Raw genomic sequence first — 20,955 nt, forward strand, 5'->3', positions numbered from 1 at the left:
TGATTTGTTTAATGTCGTTACGTTTCAGTTCAATTAAGTGATGCATTAAAGTCTGTTTTGGTTTAAATCTATCAAACATGTACATTCATTTGTGTGTACAAAATTAACGACAAGATGCGTCAAATCTGAATTGGATTATCAACGTTGCAAAATTGACATTAACCCATTGGTGAATAACAATTATATTTGGTATGTTGAAGGTGCAATATGGGACAGAAAGTGAAGGAAGAAAAGTTTAATGTTTTGACTTGTTAATATTATGTTCATAATATAAACATTGTGAATACTGAATGGAATGGACAACAAATGACAGGTGAAAATATTTTACTCAAATAAAAAAAACATCTCATAAACAATAATAGTGAATAAATAGAACTCATAAATTAACAATAAATGAAAAGTGATGACTGAACAAAAGAAAATAAAAAATTAACGGTCGGCCATCCACTCGAGCAGAGAGAACAGTCTGTCCACCCTCTCCCTGCTCTCGCGCTCTCTCCTCTCATTGGACTCCCTCTGGAGCATCATGTCCTCCCTGAGGAGCTCTAGGAGTTCATCCTCCTTTCTCCTCTTCCGACTTGGCCCTGGCTCTCCTCCTCTCTCCTGGCTCTCCTCCTCCTCCTCCTCGTTCTCCTCCTGGTCAACCGCTGCACTTGGCCTTGGTGTGTCCTCAGGCATCAAGGCAATCAGGACAGGGGGGGCAATGGAAGGCCTTTGTCCCAACACCTCGTCCATGAGGACAAACCAGAGCCAAGTGGCAGCGGTGGAGGTCCCGGCTACCCCCTCTCCGGTCGCTGGATATTTGCAATCCTCAGTGCAATTTCCAGCAAAGTATTCATTAATTTGCATGGTTAAAGTAAATAAAATTTAGTTTCCACATCATCATTCACACCTGCACCTACCTTATATATTTTTTTTAAGGTTGTCCCATTTTATTTTTTGGCCTGTTGGGGCCCGACCTTGCCTTGCAGGACCATTTTTTCCAGAATTGTTCTGAATACAGACAGAAGCAAGAGAAAATGTGAACACAGGACCACATTCACACAGTGATGCAAAGATTTACAAAAAGTGACACCAGGACTATTACGGCTAACTGAGACCAATAAATAAAACAATCAGCCGTGGTGGGCTGAACACGGGAGAAATTGTTGACGCGCACACTTCGCTTTATTCTTGCTCTCAAAGCGCTTTTATTTCCATATCAAGGCAACACACAGAAGCTCCAACTGTTTACAAACGTCCGTTCAAGGATAATAAGGAAAAGGGAAGCACAATGTGATGTGATAGCGCAGCGGTCAACAGAAAATTTCACCCCCGTGGCTCACCCCTCGCCATGTTCAAACGCCAACTGATGAGACCAGGTGAGTGCAATCACAAGTAACCACGGATCACATGCCCACAGTGACACACCCCTACCCACGCACCAATGCAGTGTCCACATCCACAAACCAAGCACACACACAGACTTACATACGGCTCCTACATTCTGGCCCCTAATTATTTAAGGCAATAATTACACAACTACTAACATGTAGGAGACAACTTAAAAGGTTAGCAAGATATCAACATCACATTCAAAATATCTCTTACCCATGACCTAAGATTTATGGCAAATAATCCCAGTAATCATACAAATCAGTCCAAGTCCATTCACGTGCACAAATGTCCAAATCAATACAAACTGTCCATATTCAGAGTCAATGCAGCTCTTCTAGCTCCTCCAGATAGCTGCTCCTAGTCTTGATGCGGACCCGACGCACAAGTCCTCCTCTGTCAGGGTCTGCCCGCACAATCCTTCCAGTAAGCCATGAATTACGGGGAGCCGAGTTGTCCACGATGGTCACAACATCCCCTGGCATGAAGTTTCGTCCAGTGCTCTACCACTTCTGGCACTCCTGAAGCTGGGGCAAATACTCCTTGACCCAGCGTTTCCAAAACAAGTCGGACATATACTGCACTTGTTTCCACCGTCAACGAAAGTATATGTCCTCCCTTTGAAACACTCCTGGTGGCAATGCAGGTTTGGACTTGAGCAGCAGCAGATGATTCGGGGTCAGTGCTTCTAAGTCATTTGGATCAGTGGATGCTTTGGTTATAGGGCGTCTATTAATAATAGCCTCAACTTCACAAAAGACTGTATAGAGACACTCTTCATCCAGATTCTGTGTTCTCAAGACAGAATTCAACACTTTCCTCACAGATCTAATTAATCGCTCCCACACTCTGCCGTGATGTGAACCAGTGGGCAGGTTGAAAATCCACCTGATTCCCTTCTGTAGGAGTGTGTCATTGATCTGGGCATGGTTCCATTTTCCGACGGCTTCCCTCAATTCACGTTCGGCTCCGATAAAATTTGTGCCATTATCGGAACAAACCTCGAACACCTGACCACGTCTTGCAATGAACCGTCTAAGGGTGTTCACAAAGGAATCGGTGTCTAAAGATGATGCCAGCTCCAGGTGTATAGATCTCATCGCCAGACATGTAAAGATGACACCGTACCTTTTCGCTGTTCCCCTTCCCCGCTTGACCTCAAACAGTCCAAAGCAATCCACTCCCACTCTGGTGAATGGAGGCTCATCAGGTTGAAACTCTGTCCTGGATAAAGTCTTCCTTATTGCAATGCTAGCACCAGGAATCCAATATCTTTGGCGTAACTTTGCCAACATGTGGTTACGTCCACCATGACCTGTCTGCTGATGTACATGATGTAAAATGAGGTCAGAAATGTGAAGATCCTTGGCCAGTATAGCAGGATGTTTTGCCTCATCTGGCATGGCTGTTTTGCTAAGTCTGCCTCCAACTCTTAGAACACCTCCTTCAAGTATGGGTCAAGCTTGCAAAGGTGACTGGTCCTCTTCACACTTTCTCCCTTTTGCAAACTAGTTATCTCTTCTGGAAACCGCTTCCTTTGACAAAAACAGACAATTGCGGTTTCTGCCTTGTCAAACTCTTCAAGTGAAAGAGGCCCGAGGGCAGCACGAGCCTTGACACTCTGCATCTCCTCTTCTATCTTCTTCTTGAGCTGTTCTTCATCCAGGCCAGATTGAGCAAGAACAGCTTTCAATTGCTTCCTCCTTCCAACAAGATCCCACAGCCAACTCTTGAACCTGAGAAATTATTCATAAAACTCCATTCAAAAAAATGATGTCCGCCTGCTCATTAGCTTTGATGGCATTCACGGAGATGACAGTCTTGATCTCAGGATCTTCTGAAGAGACATTTCCAGACAAATCAGGATTTATTGGCCACTTCATTTCAGGTTCGACGAGAAACTTAGGCCCAGACACCCAACTATCGCTCTTCAGGAAGGACTCAACCTATTTTACCTATTTTACCTTGTTGCACCTTTGGCTCCAACCCATTTGACCATGTGACTTGTGACTGCAGCTCAATCCTTTTCACCTTAGGTCTCGCATCCAACAAATGTGAACGTGGCTGGTCACCTATTGGAATATACTGAGATGGCTGTTTAGCTACCACAGGCACAAATGTCTCAGCATCAGCATTCAATGTTGGAGCTCTCCTTTGTTCTCTCTCCAAATATGAGTTCATTCCGTTAGTGTCATGAACTAGACACAGTGAAGGCAAGGACCCAATTGCACGACTCGGCACGGTTAAATGTTCAAAAAGCAGGGTTTATTACGGGCAGGGTTCGGTACACAGGCAAGCAGTCAGAGGTATCCAGAGAACGTCAGGCAAAAGGCAAGGTCAAAAACAAGCAAGGTCCAAAACACTAGAAAGCTATGATTTAACTGTGAGTAAAAAGGCTGGGACGCGATCTGAAGAGAATCAACGAACTGGCGACGAGACAAGACACAAAGGGGGAATATATGCAGGGTTGATTGGGAGTGATGAGACACAGGTGAGGGAGGCACAATCAGGGATCAGGTGCACACAGACAAGGAGGGGGCAGGGCAGACAGGAACCTGAAACAGAGACAGAGGTGAGTGATCACAAAACACAGGAAGACAAGACATGAAATAAGAAAATAAAATACAAATCCGGGGAACATGACAGTTAGATTTAATGCTGGAAACTCTAGAGCCTTCTGAGGCCTTTAACACTTTGACTTTAGCTATTGATGCAGCTAATTCCATTTCCAAATCAAGCTGTTCTTTCTTTTTTCTGAGCAGCTCTTCTTGCTCTTCCAAAGCATGTTTGTCCTTTAAGAGGCGTTGGCGAGCAAGGAGGGCCGCCATGTCTGCCTCAGCTTTAATACGTACTGATGAGGTAGATGAAACACAGGACTTACTTCCTGCTGAACTTCTTTTCTTTGAGGTTCTACTTGCAACATTGGAAATGCTGTCCCTCGGTTCAACATCATCTACTGTCACTGCAATTCCCGCACCATTTTCAGAGTGTTTAGATGAATCATTTCCATTAGTTTTTACATCAAATGGTTCAACGTAAGGTGGATGTAACTGAGGCAAGGTGACGACATCATCTGTGCTCATTTGTGCCACACTTTGACTAGATTGTCTACTTGCATCAGAAAGCCACCCTTTTACATTGTCCATAAAGCCACTGTTATACTTAAGTATACTTGAAAACCAGGTGTTTTGTTTTTCTTGTTCCTCTTGAGGAAGCAACTGAATCACAGCTTCATGAAGTTGGCTTGCATCCTCAAGCAACACAGATAAGTTTACAAGATGAGACTGAACACTTGGAGCATTATCTTCATTTTGCATAAGTTCTTTAATTGTCTTTATAGCAGCTTTAATTTTATTAACCTTAGCTTGACGATCTGTTTGAAACGTTTGTATTTGATTTTCCAGTGCTTTCACAGAGAGTTTTATTCTTCGTTTTTCAACTCCCACGTTAACATCAGGACATGAAGAAGATCCACTTAAATCCATGTTCACTTGTGAATTATCAAAACATCCATGCACAGCCCAAACATTATAGATCACACACAGCGCTTTGATGGCATGAATAAGTCACAGGAAGCCTTGCATACACATGAGCGATAACGATCCACCAACAGGCAATTGCGTCACGTATTCCCCGCTGAACTGCCTATAGAAAACTATCTAAACTCACCCTAGTCTTCTGTGCATACTAGCAGTGGGTACTTATACCTATATACCGTTAGTCTTGAACAAGACAAACTGTCTTAGAAAAAGATCTACGGCGGCAATCCCTAGCCAATGGCTCCACCCGCTTGATGACACGAAAATAACAAACGGCTTAAAACAAAAAAGGAGTACAACCACCTTATGTGGTTACACTGCTAAAGCCCACCAGGGGAAATATTTAATTCGCAAATATGATTTATGATATGATTTACTTACAGAGTTCACTGTAGATGTCATTTTCAGGCTGTTTAACATGAGTGAGGTGTTTTTCATTGAAGACGTGTGACTTTTAATGCTCTGAATATGGATAAAGTCATAATCAGAATAAGAGTCAAAAGGTTTTTACAGAGAGAATGTTGGATGCCTCTGTTTATCGCTCCATAAGTCAGGAAATACCATCAACAGCCATAAAAAGAAATAACAATTTTCTCCACATTTTTAGGAATACACAAGGATAAAATACTGTACATCAGGCTGTGAATGATATATGAACAAACTCCTCTGTAAAAACCTTCAGAAATAGGTAGTGGTGTATGTAAGTGCTGCTGAAGTTGAGATATCTGCCTCAAAACTGCATTTAAAGATGTATGAACATGTTTGAATGTCCTGAACAGAAATCTGAACTGAAACAATCATACATGTGTGTTTTGGACAGTCACTTCCCACTGGTCTGGAAGAAGACATGTGATAGAAACAAAAAAAGCTCCAAATCAGCTATAAAAAACATTGATATGAGCCCATACTGAAAGCAATAATTCAGGATGGAAGCTTGACCTACGTACACTAGGTGGCACACAAGTTTCAGGAATGTCTTGGCTCATGCTGCCACCATGTGTCGCCTTTAAATCCAGCCGCTCCTCCTGTTGACTTTCACATGACAGTAGGTCCAGTCTGCAGGTTGAGGCTGTGGCTTTTTGTATTTTTGGCCTAACATGTTGCTTAATGCATACAAATGCTACTGGTGCTGTTAATTCTCCCTACAACAACTTTAAACTGTAGAAAGAAAGGTGAATGTACCGACCTTCAGCCAAACTCCATTCAAAACTAAGTCAACTTAAGGATTTCTTACCTCTCAGCAAGGACCAGTGCTATTGTAGGCTATGAATTGTATAAGTATGAGTTAAGAAAGACCTTGTGGTGAATTCGGCTGCAACAAGTAACACTTTATTGGAACAATATTGCAACTTTAATATCATTCTGCTCATATAAACCCAATGGACATAAAAAACAAAACAAAACAAAACATGAGAATGGGACACGAAATTACCTTTTAAATGCAGGTCAGACTTTTTCTTATTTATTTTTTTAATAAAAAGTTGATGTATGTGTGCACATGTGTGGTAGAAGAAATAATACAATCCAGGTTGGGCTGAAAATCCAGGCCTGTAGGCTACCGCCCCTCTGACAGGCTGCCACACCCACACACATAGACAGTCAGTGGAGCTACAACTGCTTAAAACTCCACTCAACAAGTCACCATGAAGTTCTGTTTAAGGATCCTTCTGTTTCTTTTTCTTCTCACTGGAACATTAACACAAGGTAAGCTCCTTTCTACTGTATGTTGTGTACTGATTACATTATGGTTATGGTATGTATTTACAAGGCCTGCCTTTTAAGGGGACGCAGGAAAGACTAATTTAAGGCTTGAAGTGCCAGCCAGAGCTGTTATCTAACCGAGGACATTTTGTTTCAGCCTGACAAAAGCTGCAAAGTTTCTCTCTAGTTGCTGCAAATCAGTAGTTTTGAGGTCATTACCTCATCTGCCATCATGAGTTTGCCTCAGCTCTCTGTGGCTCTGTTCTTCATAGCCTGAGGACTCCGTGAGAGGGCAGCAGCTGTAGGAAAGGAAAGGAAAGGAAAGGAAAGATGTGTTGGGTTAATGACATGTCTGTGACTGAAAAAGCCTTTTATTTGATTTATTTCATTTTTATTTGAGTTAACACTGTGTTAACTCAACTCCGAGGCCAAAGTCCTCTTTATTTCAATTAAGCCCAACTCACATTTTAAATAACACATATTTAAATCTGCATATTTAAATGTTTTACAGACTATGAAACATCAGCCGACTATCTGTTTTCCTTAATGCTACTGTTCTTTTGTACAACCATGGTGTTGGGAAATACATAACTGAATCATTGTTGTGAAACTGTTTTCCTTAGACTATGATCAAAATCTATAATCATTGCATCCCTGGTACACAGCAGACAGACAGTTAGAGTTAGAGTCTAGCTGCTGAACAAGTGGACAATCATGCCTCAAAGCTGCTCGGTGTATCAGTCAGCACTGTCATAGCAACCTGGTGGCTGCAGAGTCATAGGTACTGAGCTGGAGCTGTTCAAAATGATCTATAGCTGGTTCAATGTAGAAAACAAATGATGTTCACTGTCATGTTGTCTCAGGTTAATCTGTTACAGTCAGTGTTGATTTGTAATGGTGTTCATTTTCTCTCACTCATACAGATTTTGACCTGTCCGATGCTTTGGATGGCTTATGTAAGTGACTGTCAGTGATGGAGCAGCATGATGATTCATTAATGTCTGAAGTCCATGTATTTATTTATTTGTCATTATCCACTGTCAAGTGTTAGGAGTCATATATACATTACCCGTAAACTAGAGAGCAAGGGTGAACGCATGCATTCATGTGTTTGAATTCAGGTGAACCTCTGAGTGAACTCAGCACTCAGCAGAGACTCTGGTTCTCTCTCCTCTTTTTCCTCTCTCCTCTCTGTAACATTATGTCCATGAAGTAAAGTACATTTCCCCTCTAGCTCCAGTCAGCAGTCAACATTAATGGTGATTTAATTTAATTCACCTTAAATTTGGTCTTGTTCGCCGACTGCCCTAGAGGTAGCGACAGGCGACCAAAAGAAGCGCACCGTTAGCTTGATCAAACCGATGGATTTCTCTTGTTTGAACGCTATTGGAAACATTTGGGATAATGTAAGTAAGCAACTCAATAAACTATACAACAAAGGTATAGTTGTTTTCAGAAGTTTTAATGCAGTTGATAGAAACAAAATAAGACTCATCAAAGCTGCTCGGTGTATCTGTCAGCACTGTCATAGCAACCAGCAAATACCCTTTATAACTCCTCGTAACACCCAAACACAGAACACATGGGCTTCCTCTGTCAAGGAAAACACAGAATACTACTGTAGTGACTGGTGGCTGCAGAGTCTGTAGCTGTTCAAAATGATCTATAGCTGGTTCAATGTAGAAAACAACTGATGTTCACTGTCATGTTGTCTCAGGTTAATCTGTTACAGCCAGTGTTGATTTGTAATGTTGTTGTCTCCCTCATACAGATTTTGACCTGTCCGATGCTTTGGATGACTTAGGTAAGTGACTGTCAGTGATGGAGCAGCATGATGATGATTCATTAATGTCTGAAGTCCACGTATCTATTTATTTGTCATTATCCACTGTTGAGTGTTTAGAGTCAGGGTTGGGTGGTGTGTTGAAAGTTTTCCTACTGGTCACAGTCAGCCCTACAACCAGCAACTGACAGTGTATTTGCTCAGGTGTGTGTCCACCAAAGTTTGCTGGTTTAAGTCTAATATATAAACAAAATAGACTCACATAATGTCAAGAGAGGAGATAATATTATACAGGATTTCTGCATTAAAATTGGGTACTTGCATTATCCCAAATATTTCTACAATGTTCAAACCAGAGAAATCCACAAGTTTACTCAAAGTAAGGGTGCGTTTCATTTTGTGAGAGTAGGAGGGAAGATGGTGAATAAGACTAAACAAAACTAACTAATTAAACTTGAAAAGTTTACCTTGTCTGCAGACATTTGTGCCTGAGTCACATCAGACTGTATCAATAATGTTTATTCGTGTTTCTTATTTATTCACCCAAACAGCCAGATCACTTGCTGTACATTACCCGTAAACTAGAGAGCAATGGCATGCATTCAAGTGTTTGAATTCAGGTGAACTCAGCACTCAGCAGAGACTCTGGTTCTCTCTCCTCTTTTTCCCCTCTCCTCTCTGTAACGTTATGTCCATGAAGTAAAGTACATTTCCCCTCCAGCTCCAGTCAGCAGTCAACATTAATACTAATTTAATTTAATTCACCTTAAATTTGGTCTAGTTCGCCGACTGCCCTATCCTGGAGGGAGTGACAGACGACCAAAAGAAGCACACCGTTAGCTTGATCAAACGTATGGATTTCTTTTGTTTGAACACTATTGGAAACATTTGGGATAATGTAAGTAAGCAACACAATAAACTATACAACAAAGGTATAGTTGTTTTTAGAAATTTAAATTAAGTCGATAGAAACAAAATAAAACCATCCAGCTGTCCCAACAATTAGCAACTCTGGTTTGGTTGAAGTAGTAAAGAACACCTGACTCACTTGTTCTTTTGAGGCAGACCATTAAACAAGCCCAACCCTATAGAGAAGCCAGTCAGCATAAGCATCACACTGTAAAGTATTGGAACAAGCAGATACAAGGTTTATGTGATACAGCGATACATATCTTTGAAGCACCTGAAGGGGATGTGGAACTTCAGTCTAGACCTTTTGAAACAGTCAATAAAAATCATCTAAATCCACTCACTAGCTTTGTTCCTGAGCTTTCATTCACATCACAGTCAGGGGTTGGGTTTTTTCTTAGATGGAGATATCGCCGTTGTATTGGACCTCACTATGAAAAGCCCGTTCTCACTCCCAATATGTCAGATACAGCAGCCTGGATAGAAGCTCTGTGTGACGCTGTGGTTACCCCTGTAGCCTCATGTCTGAAAGATCCACTCTAGTGCAGTAGTATGAAGAGTACAAACAGGGGGGTGGTCCAGGTGGTTTGGTGGGTCCTAACCATGACCTTCCCCCACGAGTCTGGGGTTGGCGTCCTGGGTGTGACCAAGTAACAACACTGATTTAGTTTTGCTACTTTTGGCTATGATCTGCTGTGAAAAACGATAGTTTCCAGGTGAAATCTAAGATGACACTGATGCTGGATATAAATGTTAACTTGTTGTCAGATAGTAATTGTGCTTTATTGTCTTCCTTCCTCAGCCCCACCAACACCTGCAAAACCCAAAGATCTGCCGAAGGCCCCAGAGAAGCCTAAAACTGATGGTTTGTATCCTTTTACCTGTTACAGAATAATATCTATTAATAAAAAGACAGGCTTTCTTGGAAGCGTTTAATCCTGATTTTTATCAAAGTATACTTTCTGCAGTAACCTAAAAGAAAGCTGTGGCCTGTACATATGCAAGGATCAAAGTTGAACCAACGCATCAGGCTGTAGTATCAGGGGTATGGTCATTTCACCAGTTTTCACCATTGGCTCGTTTCAAGGTTTCACATCTAAATATAACTTAGATGTGACTGCTGTCTATAAAGTCCATGCAACACTGTATACCAACTTTACAGTCATACTGTTCACTGCATCAACCACAATAACACCACGACCCAGATGTTGTCATGCATTGGAGTGGCAAAGCTTCCTGTGGTTGTCTGTCTTCTGTTACATGAACGCACACTCAGTCCAGAGAGTGTGCAGTTGATGTGGCCTGAAGAGAGATCTTTCTGTTAAGGTGTTGCCAAATTCCCTCGCCTTTTCTGGAGATACTCAGGACTCCCTGAGAATGAATTCTCGTGACTAGAGTATACACTGTTACTCCAAAATTTCCACATATACTTGAAACACACATTACACAGACAATCTCATGCAGCCATGCTCTACTTTAGCACAGTGCTGCTTTGAGCTAAATGCTAATGTCAGAATGCTTACATACTCAAGAAAGAATGACAATGTGGATATGGAACATCAATGTCCAAATCAAAAATGAATAAAAAAACAGATAAATGACACTATAGATATATAAATTACATTTTGTCGGCATGCTAACATGCTGATGTAAACATATTTAATGCAATCCATGTTCACCATCTTAGTTTGCTACTTTATTCATCAAACATAAAGAAGGGGTGGGGCTGAAGGGAATGTCAGTATCACTTGGATAAAGTTTGTGTATGTGTCTCTTATAGGTGGCTTTGGACTGGACTTGGCGGATGTGTTTGACCCAGGTAAAGCTGTTCCAATGTCTCTCTGATATGAATATGATGTATGGTTCTAACTAATAATAGGTCTGAGCAGCGTGAAGTCTTCATTGCTGATGCTTTCATGTTTTTAATGCTAGTTTTTCAATTCATACATAAAAGTGCAAATATCATATGCTTTCTATTTTAATTCACAATAGCCATCAGCTGTATATTTAAGACCCTTTAACAGAATGTAGAATAACAACCGGAGACATTTTTTAACATGGAGCTGTAGTTAAATAGCTGATGACAGTTAAATTTTGCCGACAAAATCCTAGCCCCATGCAAACATTGTCTGGTGCCACACTCCATAATGTATCTGCTTTCTTTTTGTGTTTACCTAATTATGAATGCTGACACTATCTCTGTACCCACAGATCCCACGCCCAAACCTGACAAGCCTGCTGTGAAGCCTCCAAAGAGTGGAGATGGAGGAGGAGGTAAGTCAGCTCTTTTAATGCTTTTTTTTCGATTTTCTCCATTTACATATGCAGAGCCAAACCGACAATGAATATATCCCACTGATTTAACATATCTGTGTTTTCTAGGTGGCTTTGATTTGGAGGATGCGTTTGGCCCAGGTAAAACTGCTGGATAGTGTCTGACTGATGCTTTCATGTTTTTACTATTTAAAAGCTTGTTTACATTTATCTCTCTAAATATATATTTTTTGACAATTTTCATGCTAAAAGATCTGCTAAAAGTGCTGTATAGACCATTGCAGTTAAAGAGCTGTTGAAAAAGAATGAAGACTAATGACATTAAACCCAGGTCAAGATAGTAACATACAGTATTGATGGATTGATGCAGTTTTGAATTAAGATAAACTGTATAATTCCCATCACATCAGATTTATTGTTGTATTTTGAAAATTTACTTATGCCTATATATTTTTTATTATAATTTTCCAGTGTATTTAATGGCATAATTACCTTTTTTTTATTTTGGCTGTTTCAGTCCTCCATACCTTCGTACTAGTCTTTTCATTTTCACTTCTGGTTAACTGATGCTTATTTACCAACATATACTCACTGCCACACATTTGGGTCCCCTCTGGTTCTGGAGCCTGGATCGTAGCTTCATGGTAAACTTTAAGACGGACGCAGGTGTTTAAGTGACTAGAGCCTTTTATAACTTTCTGTTTCAATGGCAGCTAATCACACATCAGCAATAATACATTCATAAAACCAGCTTTTTAGTTTGTGGAAGATCCATCTGGCTGTTTTATATGTTTGTCTTATGTAGCAGTTATGTCTGATCTGTCATATTTGCTGCTCAGTGGATGAGAATGTTGTGGAAGGTACAAGTTATTAAAGATAAGTATACAATACTGAACATCCAGGCAGTGTTGCACAGTACTGTATTACTAACCCCACAATAGTCAGACTTAAAGGATAAGTACCGTTTTTTACAACCTGGACCTTATTTCCAGCAAAAGATATGGTCATTTACTCACCCAGATAACTTTGGTGTCATTCGGCGTCGTTCGGACGAAATTAGATCCGGTGTAGCGGCGATATATCCATATAATGGGAGTAACGGGGCATCGACACACAGCCTCTATATAACGCATTATCTGCCACGAAACTAGTTCATTTCACCAATATTTTGTTACGATATGCTAGCGCTATTAGCCTCTGAGTCCGGGCTCGTCTATTGTCAACATCCGGGGTCTGTAGGCTGAGCTACTACCTCTGACCTGGAAGATGTCGTCTCTGAGCTGCGCGCGCACCCGCGACAGCGCGCCTTGTTTACCTGTAGCTGCTGCTGCTAGTTTGACCCCGGATGTTGATAACGGACGAGCCCGGACTCAGAGGCTAATAGCGCTAGCATATCGTAACAAAATATTAGTGAAATGAACTAGTTTCGTGGCAGATAATGCGTTATATAGAGGCTGTGTGTCGGTGCCCCGTTACTCGCATTATATGGATATATCGGCGCTACGCTGGATCTAATTTCGTCCGAACGACGCCGAATGACACCAAAGTTATCTGGGTGAGTAAATGACCATATCTTTTGCTGGAAATAAGGTCCAGGTTGTAAAAAACGGTACTTATCCTTTAATGTTGGCAATGTTACCTTTATGCAAACCATGGATATGTTGAAACTTTACATTTCTGTATGTTGCAGCTTTACGTTTTGGGGAATTTGTTCCCAGGTTTCTTTAAAAATATCCGTCAAATATCCACCAAATGCCGTCTTTGGCTCTGCAGCCTTCTTGTCTGTAACTCCACAACTGTCAGGGAGCTGAAGCGTGGTGAGTCTGAAGGGTCATTGGATGCATCTTAACGTCGAATTGTAACAAATCAGCTGTATGTAAAAAGCGTTTCACAGCGAATGTTGAGGCAATTTCATGTCCTATAAGGCAAACACACTGGAAGTATTCAGACACATTGAGGTTTCTTACTAGTAAGATAACTAATGTCTTTGACTATCGGCTGGACAACATTTTATAATGGCTGTGTTTGCGGACACACACCGTGATATTCCATTAGCAGCCACAGATCCCTGTTTCCTCCAGCTTAGAGGTGAAAACTCAACTCCTGAGTTTTACAACATCATGGGATGCATCGTGTGTTGTAACTAAAGAAGGGAGTGGATCTCAAGCTGGGTGTTGACATTGTTTTAAAATATTTTTCTATTTCTCAAACAGGCTTTTTTGATATTTTTCACAGCTTCAGGAGACATTGACATTTGGCAAAATGTTCATGAACGTTCATCCTGGATAGCTTTAAGATTGGGTCAGGGTTGACTGTGTGATCAGTTTTTACTTAATTCATTTTAGGAGAAATATGCAACTGTAACTGCAATCAAGTATACTATAAAGGTCATGAGGTGCACAATATGACAGTGTTTCTCCCCTGATAGATTTTCTATACATTAGCTGAAAGCCAACAAGCAGCAGCACGCACCAATGGTTTGTGTGTGTGCGTGTGTGTGTGTGTGTGTGTGTGTGTGTGTGTGTGTGTGTGTGTTTGAATCCAGATCAAACACTCCCGTAACTCATTTTTTTCAATCCTAAAAGTCTGATGTGACTCTGGGTGTTTATTCCTCCAGAGGGTCTGCCTCTGCACCCGACCCTCTCCTCCAGACCTAGCTGGCTCTGGCTCATTCAGTCTGGCATATTTTTATGATTCAACCTTATTTTCATACAAGAGCCCCTGACATATGACACATTGTGTTCAATATTGTTCCAACAGAACCCACTGATTGCCCCACTGAAGGAGGTGAGTCCACACACCTCACCTCTGCTGGTCGTTCATTTACATTACAAAGTTTCAAACATGTTTCTGATCTGAAATGACGCTACTTCAGTTTTACTTTGACAGTATTGTCAACTATTCCTAAATGAATGACATTTTCTTTGACTCTACCTCAGTTATCCTGAAAGATATGGACCGAAAGCTGAACAGAATCATTGAAATGCAAGAAAAGCTGCTGAAGGCGCTGGAGCAGCAGCAGCGGCCTCGCACCTCATCTCGCTTTTGGCCAACACGCTGAGTGTGGAGATACAGGAGGATCTGTGAGTAGAAAATAATTTCTGATTATAGCGGATCACTCCTTCATAGAAGCAGATTTCCTTTCATCCGTCCTCTCGGCTCACTTTTACTGTCTGAACCTTGCTTTTGTTTTAGACCTGCAGAGGACGAGTCAGATGATGACGCCTTCCTGAATACGCCTGGACATCTTATTCCTTTTTTCCTGTTCAATAAACATTTATAAAACTTCAATTTATATACTCATCAGAAATGTATTATTTCTTTCATTCCTATTATAATTACTAATGTAATTTAGATGCAGGGATTGTGATACATAAGGATGGCAGGGTGATGATGACTGGTGGGGGATACTCTGTTTGAAGATGCTTTATTACACTTCATAAATCAATAAAGATGATCACATACTGTAAACATTTGTGTATATTCATTTGCAGTGAAATAAATAGTAAACCATATCATTTGGTTTAAAAAAGTGGTTCCAAACTGAGGGAATGGGTCCCCCTGGTGGGGTGCAGAGTGATTACAGGAGGGGACACACGACTCAGTAGCAGTCCAATTGTTTAAGATTTGCTGTTTTTCTTTGTTTTGGGCTGATTTTCAAATCCCTCTGGACTAATTGCAGGGGATTCAGATCACATGTGTGCAGGGTGGAGACTGACTCCTGATTGAGGAGTGGAAGCAGCTTGGGGCGTTCCCCTCCCAGCCAATCAGGGTTTGATAGGCTTTTTGTGAAGGCTTTAAAGATGTGGGGAATGACACCCAGGTGGCTCTCACCCTCATTCTGAATCTGTCCCTGACCCACTGAGAAAGAACTTAGATTGCCAGCCAGAAACTCTGGTCTGTTTAGGCCCTATTGTGTTTTCTTGGCTGCCCACATCATTCTAGTGAGGAAACTGGGTTTATTCTTGAACCCTCTTAAAACCTAACCCCCCCTATACACCTTCAGTTTGACATTTTATTTCCCTGGGGCTTGTAGGAGCACATTTGTTTATTGTTTTATATTCCAAGTAGTGGGCTTTCCCCCTTAGATTTTCATGTTATTTGTTTATATATTTATGTAGGTTGGGCTGGCCTGTAAGCATTTTACAACCATCAAAGAGACAAAAGTGGTCTGATGTTTGCAAAAATGATCAACATTTAGGTTTGTGTATTTTATTCAAAAAGCAAATTAACATGTATTGCAGGGCTGACTTAGAAGAAAATCTGGTGATGCTCATCAAGCCAGTACGTCAAAAAATGACATGAAATGACACATTGAAAAATGAAGAAATGTATTGTTTTTGCAAATTTTAGCTTAGCTTTAGCATTTTGTATTGGCACAAGAGAGGAAGGACAGGAGTGAAAGGAAAAAATGAGATGTGGCTTCTGAATGTAGTTTTCTGCCTTGACAAGTGACACAGAAGAAAACCCTGATAACAGTCACTATGGTTTCATTTCATTGAAGGCCTGAACATGTAACTTAATGATATGACTTATTCTGGGTGATTGGACCTCCTCTAAGGTCTGTGTGGGTGGACTGTGTACAGACTGATACATTCCCTCTGACAGCCCTATCAGCTCTGTTGCACCTGCTAAGATGGAACAAGCCGAGTCTGTCCCAACAGTATTGATATCTGCAAGGAGTGAAGTATGTAGTGCCAGTAACTGGCACATGTCAAGTGCTCATGATGCTCAAGTTAAATAGGTAAATAACTGACTCAGTAAATAAATTCATATGCCACTAAATGCATCAAAATGATATGAGAAGTAAATGTACAGTAGGCATTCATTAATTTATCAAATGTGACATAAATTAATATTTAACTTTTAATTTGCCTCCTTATTTATTTACCTTTGTATTGATCCCCATATATATTTACTTTACCATTTAATTTTCCATTTTCATTTATTGATTTATAATTTTTTAAAATGTATTTACGTATTAACCTCTGTATTTATTTTTGTATTTTTTAAAAATGAATGAACTAATATATAAAATGATAACACTAATGGAATAAACAGGGGAATAAATATGGTAAATAAATACAGGAGCAAATTAAAACAAATATAAATGTATTAATGCCTAAATGTATTTTTAGTATTATTTTTTTATGCACATTTAATGACACATTTATCTATTTCCTTTTTTTCCCCCTTTTGGCAGCTCCAATCTTCATTAAGACCGCAAGCATGTTTAAAGTGTTCACTGTGACATGCTTGGTCAATGCAGGTGAACTGTGGGATGTAGGCTCGTCATCAAGCTCTGCTGAAGCCTGACAACGACCCCTTCATCTGAATCAGGTGTGTCCGAGCAGAGACACACCTACAACATGCAGGACAGGGGCGCAGGAAGAGAGTTAGAAATCAGGTGACCTCACATGCAGCAAAGTTTCACCTGACTTCAACATGAGCATGTCAGAGCAAACTAAATAATTGGAAACACCTGTTGGGGGTTGACACCTTTTAAGTTCCCCAGTAAACCAGCATGCACATACAACAGGAACACAGATTAAATGCAGTGATGAAGTAGCAATTTAAAAAGAAGGAGAAGGACAGCACTCCCATTTGGCCTTCTCAGTGAGTACAGACCCTTTCCACTCCAGGCATTTGACTTGTCAAAGCATCAGAAGAAGCAAGGGTGTGATTACTAATGTTACCAAAGGCTCAAGTGTCCCAGTAGTTTGAGTTAAATACTACCACTGAACTTGGTGTACTCTGTGGAGACGGTTATCTAACGAGTTTCCCCACATCCTCTCACTTTAAAACTCTCTCATAGAGCTTTAGTATGCAAGTCAAAAGATTAATCAGAATCACAGTCACGTCTGGTCCTTAACAGCTGACTGGAGGTGGACTTCTGTGTCATGCTGGTGAATGATGACTGCTGAACTGAGGAAAGTATTTTTTCTACCAGCATCCTTTTTACTTTACTTCAGTACGTAGACAGATTCCCTCTTTTTTCACCTAAAAAGAATAAAATTCTTAAATTTACCAAAGCATGGAACTCCTTTACATCTCCATCTGATAATGTAGCATCTTGATCTGTTATGATTACACCCTTATGACTGTGCAGGACAGTGGAGCACACTGACGACACCGGGTGGACTGATTGAGGCAGGACGACAGACAGCAAACTAGAAACAGTGTGAGGAAAACAAAGACTGTGAGGACGCAACGCAGAGAGGGAACACTGCTTTGATTCACACTGATTTTACAGAGAGAATTTTGGATGCCTCATTTTATCGCTCCATAAATCAGGAAATACCGTCAACAGCCATAAAAAGAAATAACAATTTTCTCTACATTTTTAGGAATACAACGTGGATAAAATACATCAGGCTGTGAATGATATATGAACAAACTCCTCTGTAAAAACCTTCAGAAATAGATAGGAATAAAACTGGAAGGTGTGGTGTATGTAAGTGCTGCTGAAGTGGAGATACAGTATCTGCCTCAGAGTCTGAGAAAACTGCATTTAAAGATGTATTGTAGGGTGAAAACTAACTAATACATATCACCATGAAACTTCCCCATTGATCACTTACATCAGGTCAATTTCTGTGAATGTCCAGAACAGAAATCTGAACTGAAACAATCATACACGTGTGTTTTGGACAGTCACTTCCCACTAGTCTGGAAGAAGACGTGATGGAAAGAAAATAGCTCCAAATCAGCTATGAAAACCAGCGATATTAGCCCACACTGCAAGCAATCATTCAGGATGAAAGCTAAGCTTGACCCACGTACACTAGGTGGCACACACGTGTCAGGAAAGTCTTGGCTCATGCTGCCATGTGTCACCTTTAAAACCAGCAGCTCCTCCTGTTGACTTTCACATGACAGTAGGTCCAGTCTGCAGGTTGAGGCTGTGGCTTTTTGTGATTTTTGGCCTAACATGTTGCTTAATGCATACACATGCTACTGGTGCTGTTAATTCTTCCTATGGCAACTCTAAATTGTAGAAAGAAAGGTGAATGTATGAACCTTCAGCCAAACTCCATTCAAAACTAAGTCAACTTAAGGATTTCTTACCTCTCAGCAAGGACCAGTAATATTATAGGCTATGAATTGTATAAGTATCAGTTGAGAAAGACCTTGTATTGAATTCGGCTACAAGTAGCACTTTATGGGAACAATATTACAACTTTAGTAGCATTCTGCTCATATAAACCCAGTGGACATAAAAAACAAACAAACAAACAAACAAACAAACATGAGAATGGGATACAAAAGTAGCTTTTAAATGCAGGTCAGACTTTTTCTTTTTTCTTTTTTTTATAAAAAGTTGATGTATGTGTGCACATGTGTGGTACAAGAAATAATACAAACCAGGTTGGGCTGAACATTCTTCTCCAGGCCTGTACCGCCCCTCTGACAGGCTGCCACACCCAGTCTGTTGCTCATAGGCAAAGTTGACTCACAGCAAAGTGTAAGAGGACACCAGCTGGGGTTTGCTGTGCTGACTGCACCTCAGAGCTGTGCCGGACAGCTACACACACGCACACACACGCACACACACGCACACAGACAGTCAGTCAGTCAGTTGGTGGAGCAACTGCTTAAAACGCCACTCAACAAGTCACCATGAAGTTCTGTTTAAGGATCCTTTTATTTCTTTTTCTTCTCACTGGAACATTAACACAAGGTAAGCTCCTTTCTATGCTGTGTAGTGATTACATTATGGTTATGGTATGTATTTACAAGGCCTGCCTTTTAAGGGGATGCAGGAAAGACTAATTTAAGGCTTGAAGTGCCAGCCAGAGCTGTTATCTAACCGAGGACATTTTGTTTCAGCCTGACAAAAGCTGCAAAGTTTCTCCCTAGTTGCTGCAAATCAGTAGTTTTGAGGTCATTACCTCATCTGCCATCATGAGTTTGCCTCAGCTCTCTGTGGCTCTGTTCTTCACAGCCTGAGGACTCCGTGAGAGGGCAGCAGCTGTAGGAAAGGAAAGCAAAGGAAAGATGTGTTGGGTTAATGACATGTCTGTGACTGAAAAAGCCTTTTATTTGCTGCTCGAGTTAACACTGTGTTCAGCTGAATCATAAACAGAGTTTACCTTACACATAGATGGACCCTGCCCAGAGGGCTCAGCCTTGATTCAGGGCTGCTGTAACAGAGAACAGATGCAGGCTGTGTGCTTCATTGTGTTGGGTGACTGAGGTCATATAAGGTGAACAATAATTTCAGATTGTGCAGTTGTTCTTTTGGAAGTACTTCAATACACAGCTCATGAGTCCATTTATTTTTAAAACCTACACTATCAGTTAGTTTGGCACTCAGCAGTGTTCACACCTCCTCCGAGGCCAAAGTCCTCTTTGTTTCAATTAAGCCCAACCCACATATTAAATAACACATATTTAAATCGGCTCGATCCAGATTCTTGACTGGATCTGCATTCAATTGTTCTCACCTGTAGATACAAGCCATCTGATGTTTTTCATCAAGATCCGTGCAGTATTCACAGAGACGCTAAAGAGCGAAACACTGATTGGTGAATGCAAGATCACAACGTCCTGGACGGACTGATACTTGCTTGAAAATGATAAACCCAAAATAGTTTTCTGACCATCAACAAATGGAGCATGTGTGCCGGCAAATACTGTCCAAATGCTCCTCTGTTACTTTTCACCTGAGGCTTTTCATGGTTTGGACTCGGCCCATCAGTAAAGGTGGGGTGTATGTTTCTGTAGGAAGACAGTTGATTGTTGTCTCTCAGTATTGACGACCTGAGAAAGAGACTCAACATGAGTTGTCTTTCTTCAAAATAACTCTCCACATCTTTTAAGGAAATCCTGTTGCTCCAGGATACGATGATACAGACGATAGTGTATCTGATATGACCGTGTTGGTGCTGAAACATCATCATTAATTTAGCTCCAGGTGTGTCATTTCCCCTTATGGAAAAGTTTAGAAGTCTGCTGGGGTTCGTATCTGGTTTTGAACATATTGTTGTACTCTTCACTTATTTGTTCGCTTACTGACGAACTGTTAGCTCCTGCTTTTTTTCAGTTTTCTCCTGCAGTTTGGTCGAGTTAAGGCAACAAGAACACTTTGTTAGGTTTACAAAAACGGATGGTTTGTGTTGAAATAAACCCTTCAAACAAGTGTTTACAAAGTTTTAGTATTAAAAATGGCTACAGCCGGGGCAAATCTTAGTTCCGAGGGTAACTGGTTCCAGTGGTTGGCAACATAATGGCTACAAGCTGTATCACCATGATTGGTTTTTACACCAGCTGCTGCAGATCTGAGAGACCTGCCCGGCTTGTGCTCCGTTAGCATATCTACATTATATACTGTATGTTGGGCCCAGAACACTGAGGGACTTGTAGATTATAAGC

General features: G+C 40.9%; 1 protein-coding gene across 4 annotated transcripts in view; it reads left to right on the forward strand.

Moving 5' to 3' along the window:
- Window positions 1–6,501: 6,501 nt before the first annotated feature.
- Window positions 6,502–20,955, forward strand: part of cd99 (CD99 molecule) — a 33,252-nt gene continuing 18,798 nt past the window's right edge. For 3 of the 4 annotated variants that reach the window (XM_084346800.1, XM_084346799.1, XM_084346802.1), the window contains exons 1-2: window positions 6,502–6,617; window positions 7,538–7,570. In XM_084346800.1, the coding sequence (XP_084202926.1) occupies window positions 6,557–6,617; window positions 7,538–7,570 (94 nt within the window). In that variant the 5' untranslated portion in view covers window positions 6,502–6,556. Of the gene's footprint in view, window positions 6,618–7,537; window positions 7,571–19,064; window positions 19,262–20,955 lie in introns of those variants that run through there. The other variant, XM_084346801.1, reaches the window with a different exon arrangement.

This window comes from Pagrus pagrus (assembly GCF_965226575.1).
Source record: "Pagrus pagrus genome assembly, chromosome: 24".
Classification (NCBI taxonomy): domain Eukaryota; kingdom Metazoa; phylum Chordata; class Actinopteri; order Spariformes; family Sparidae; genus Pagrus; species Pagrus pagrus.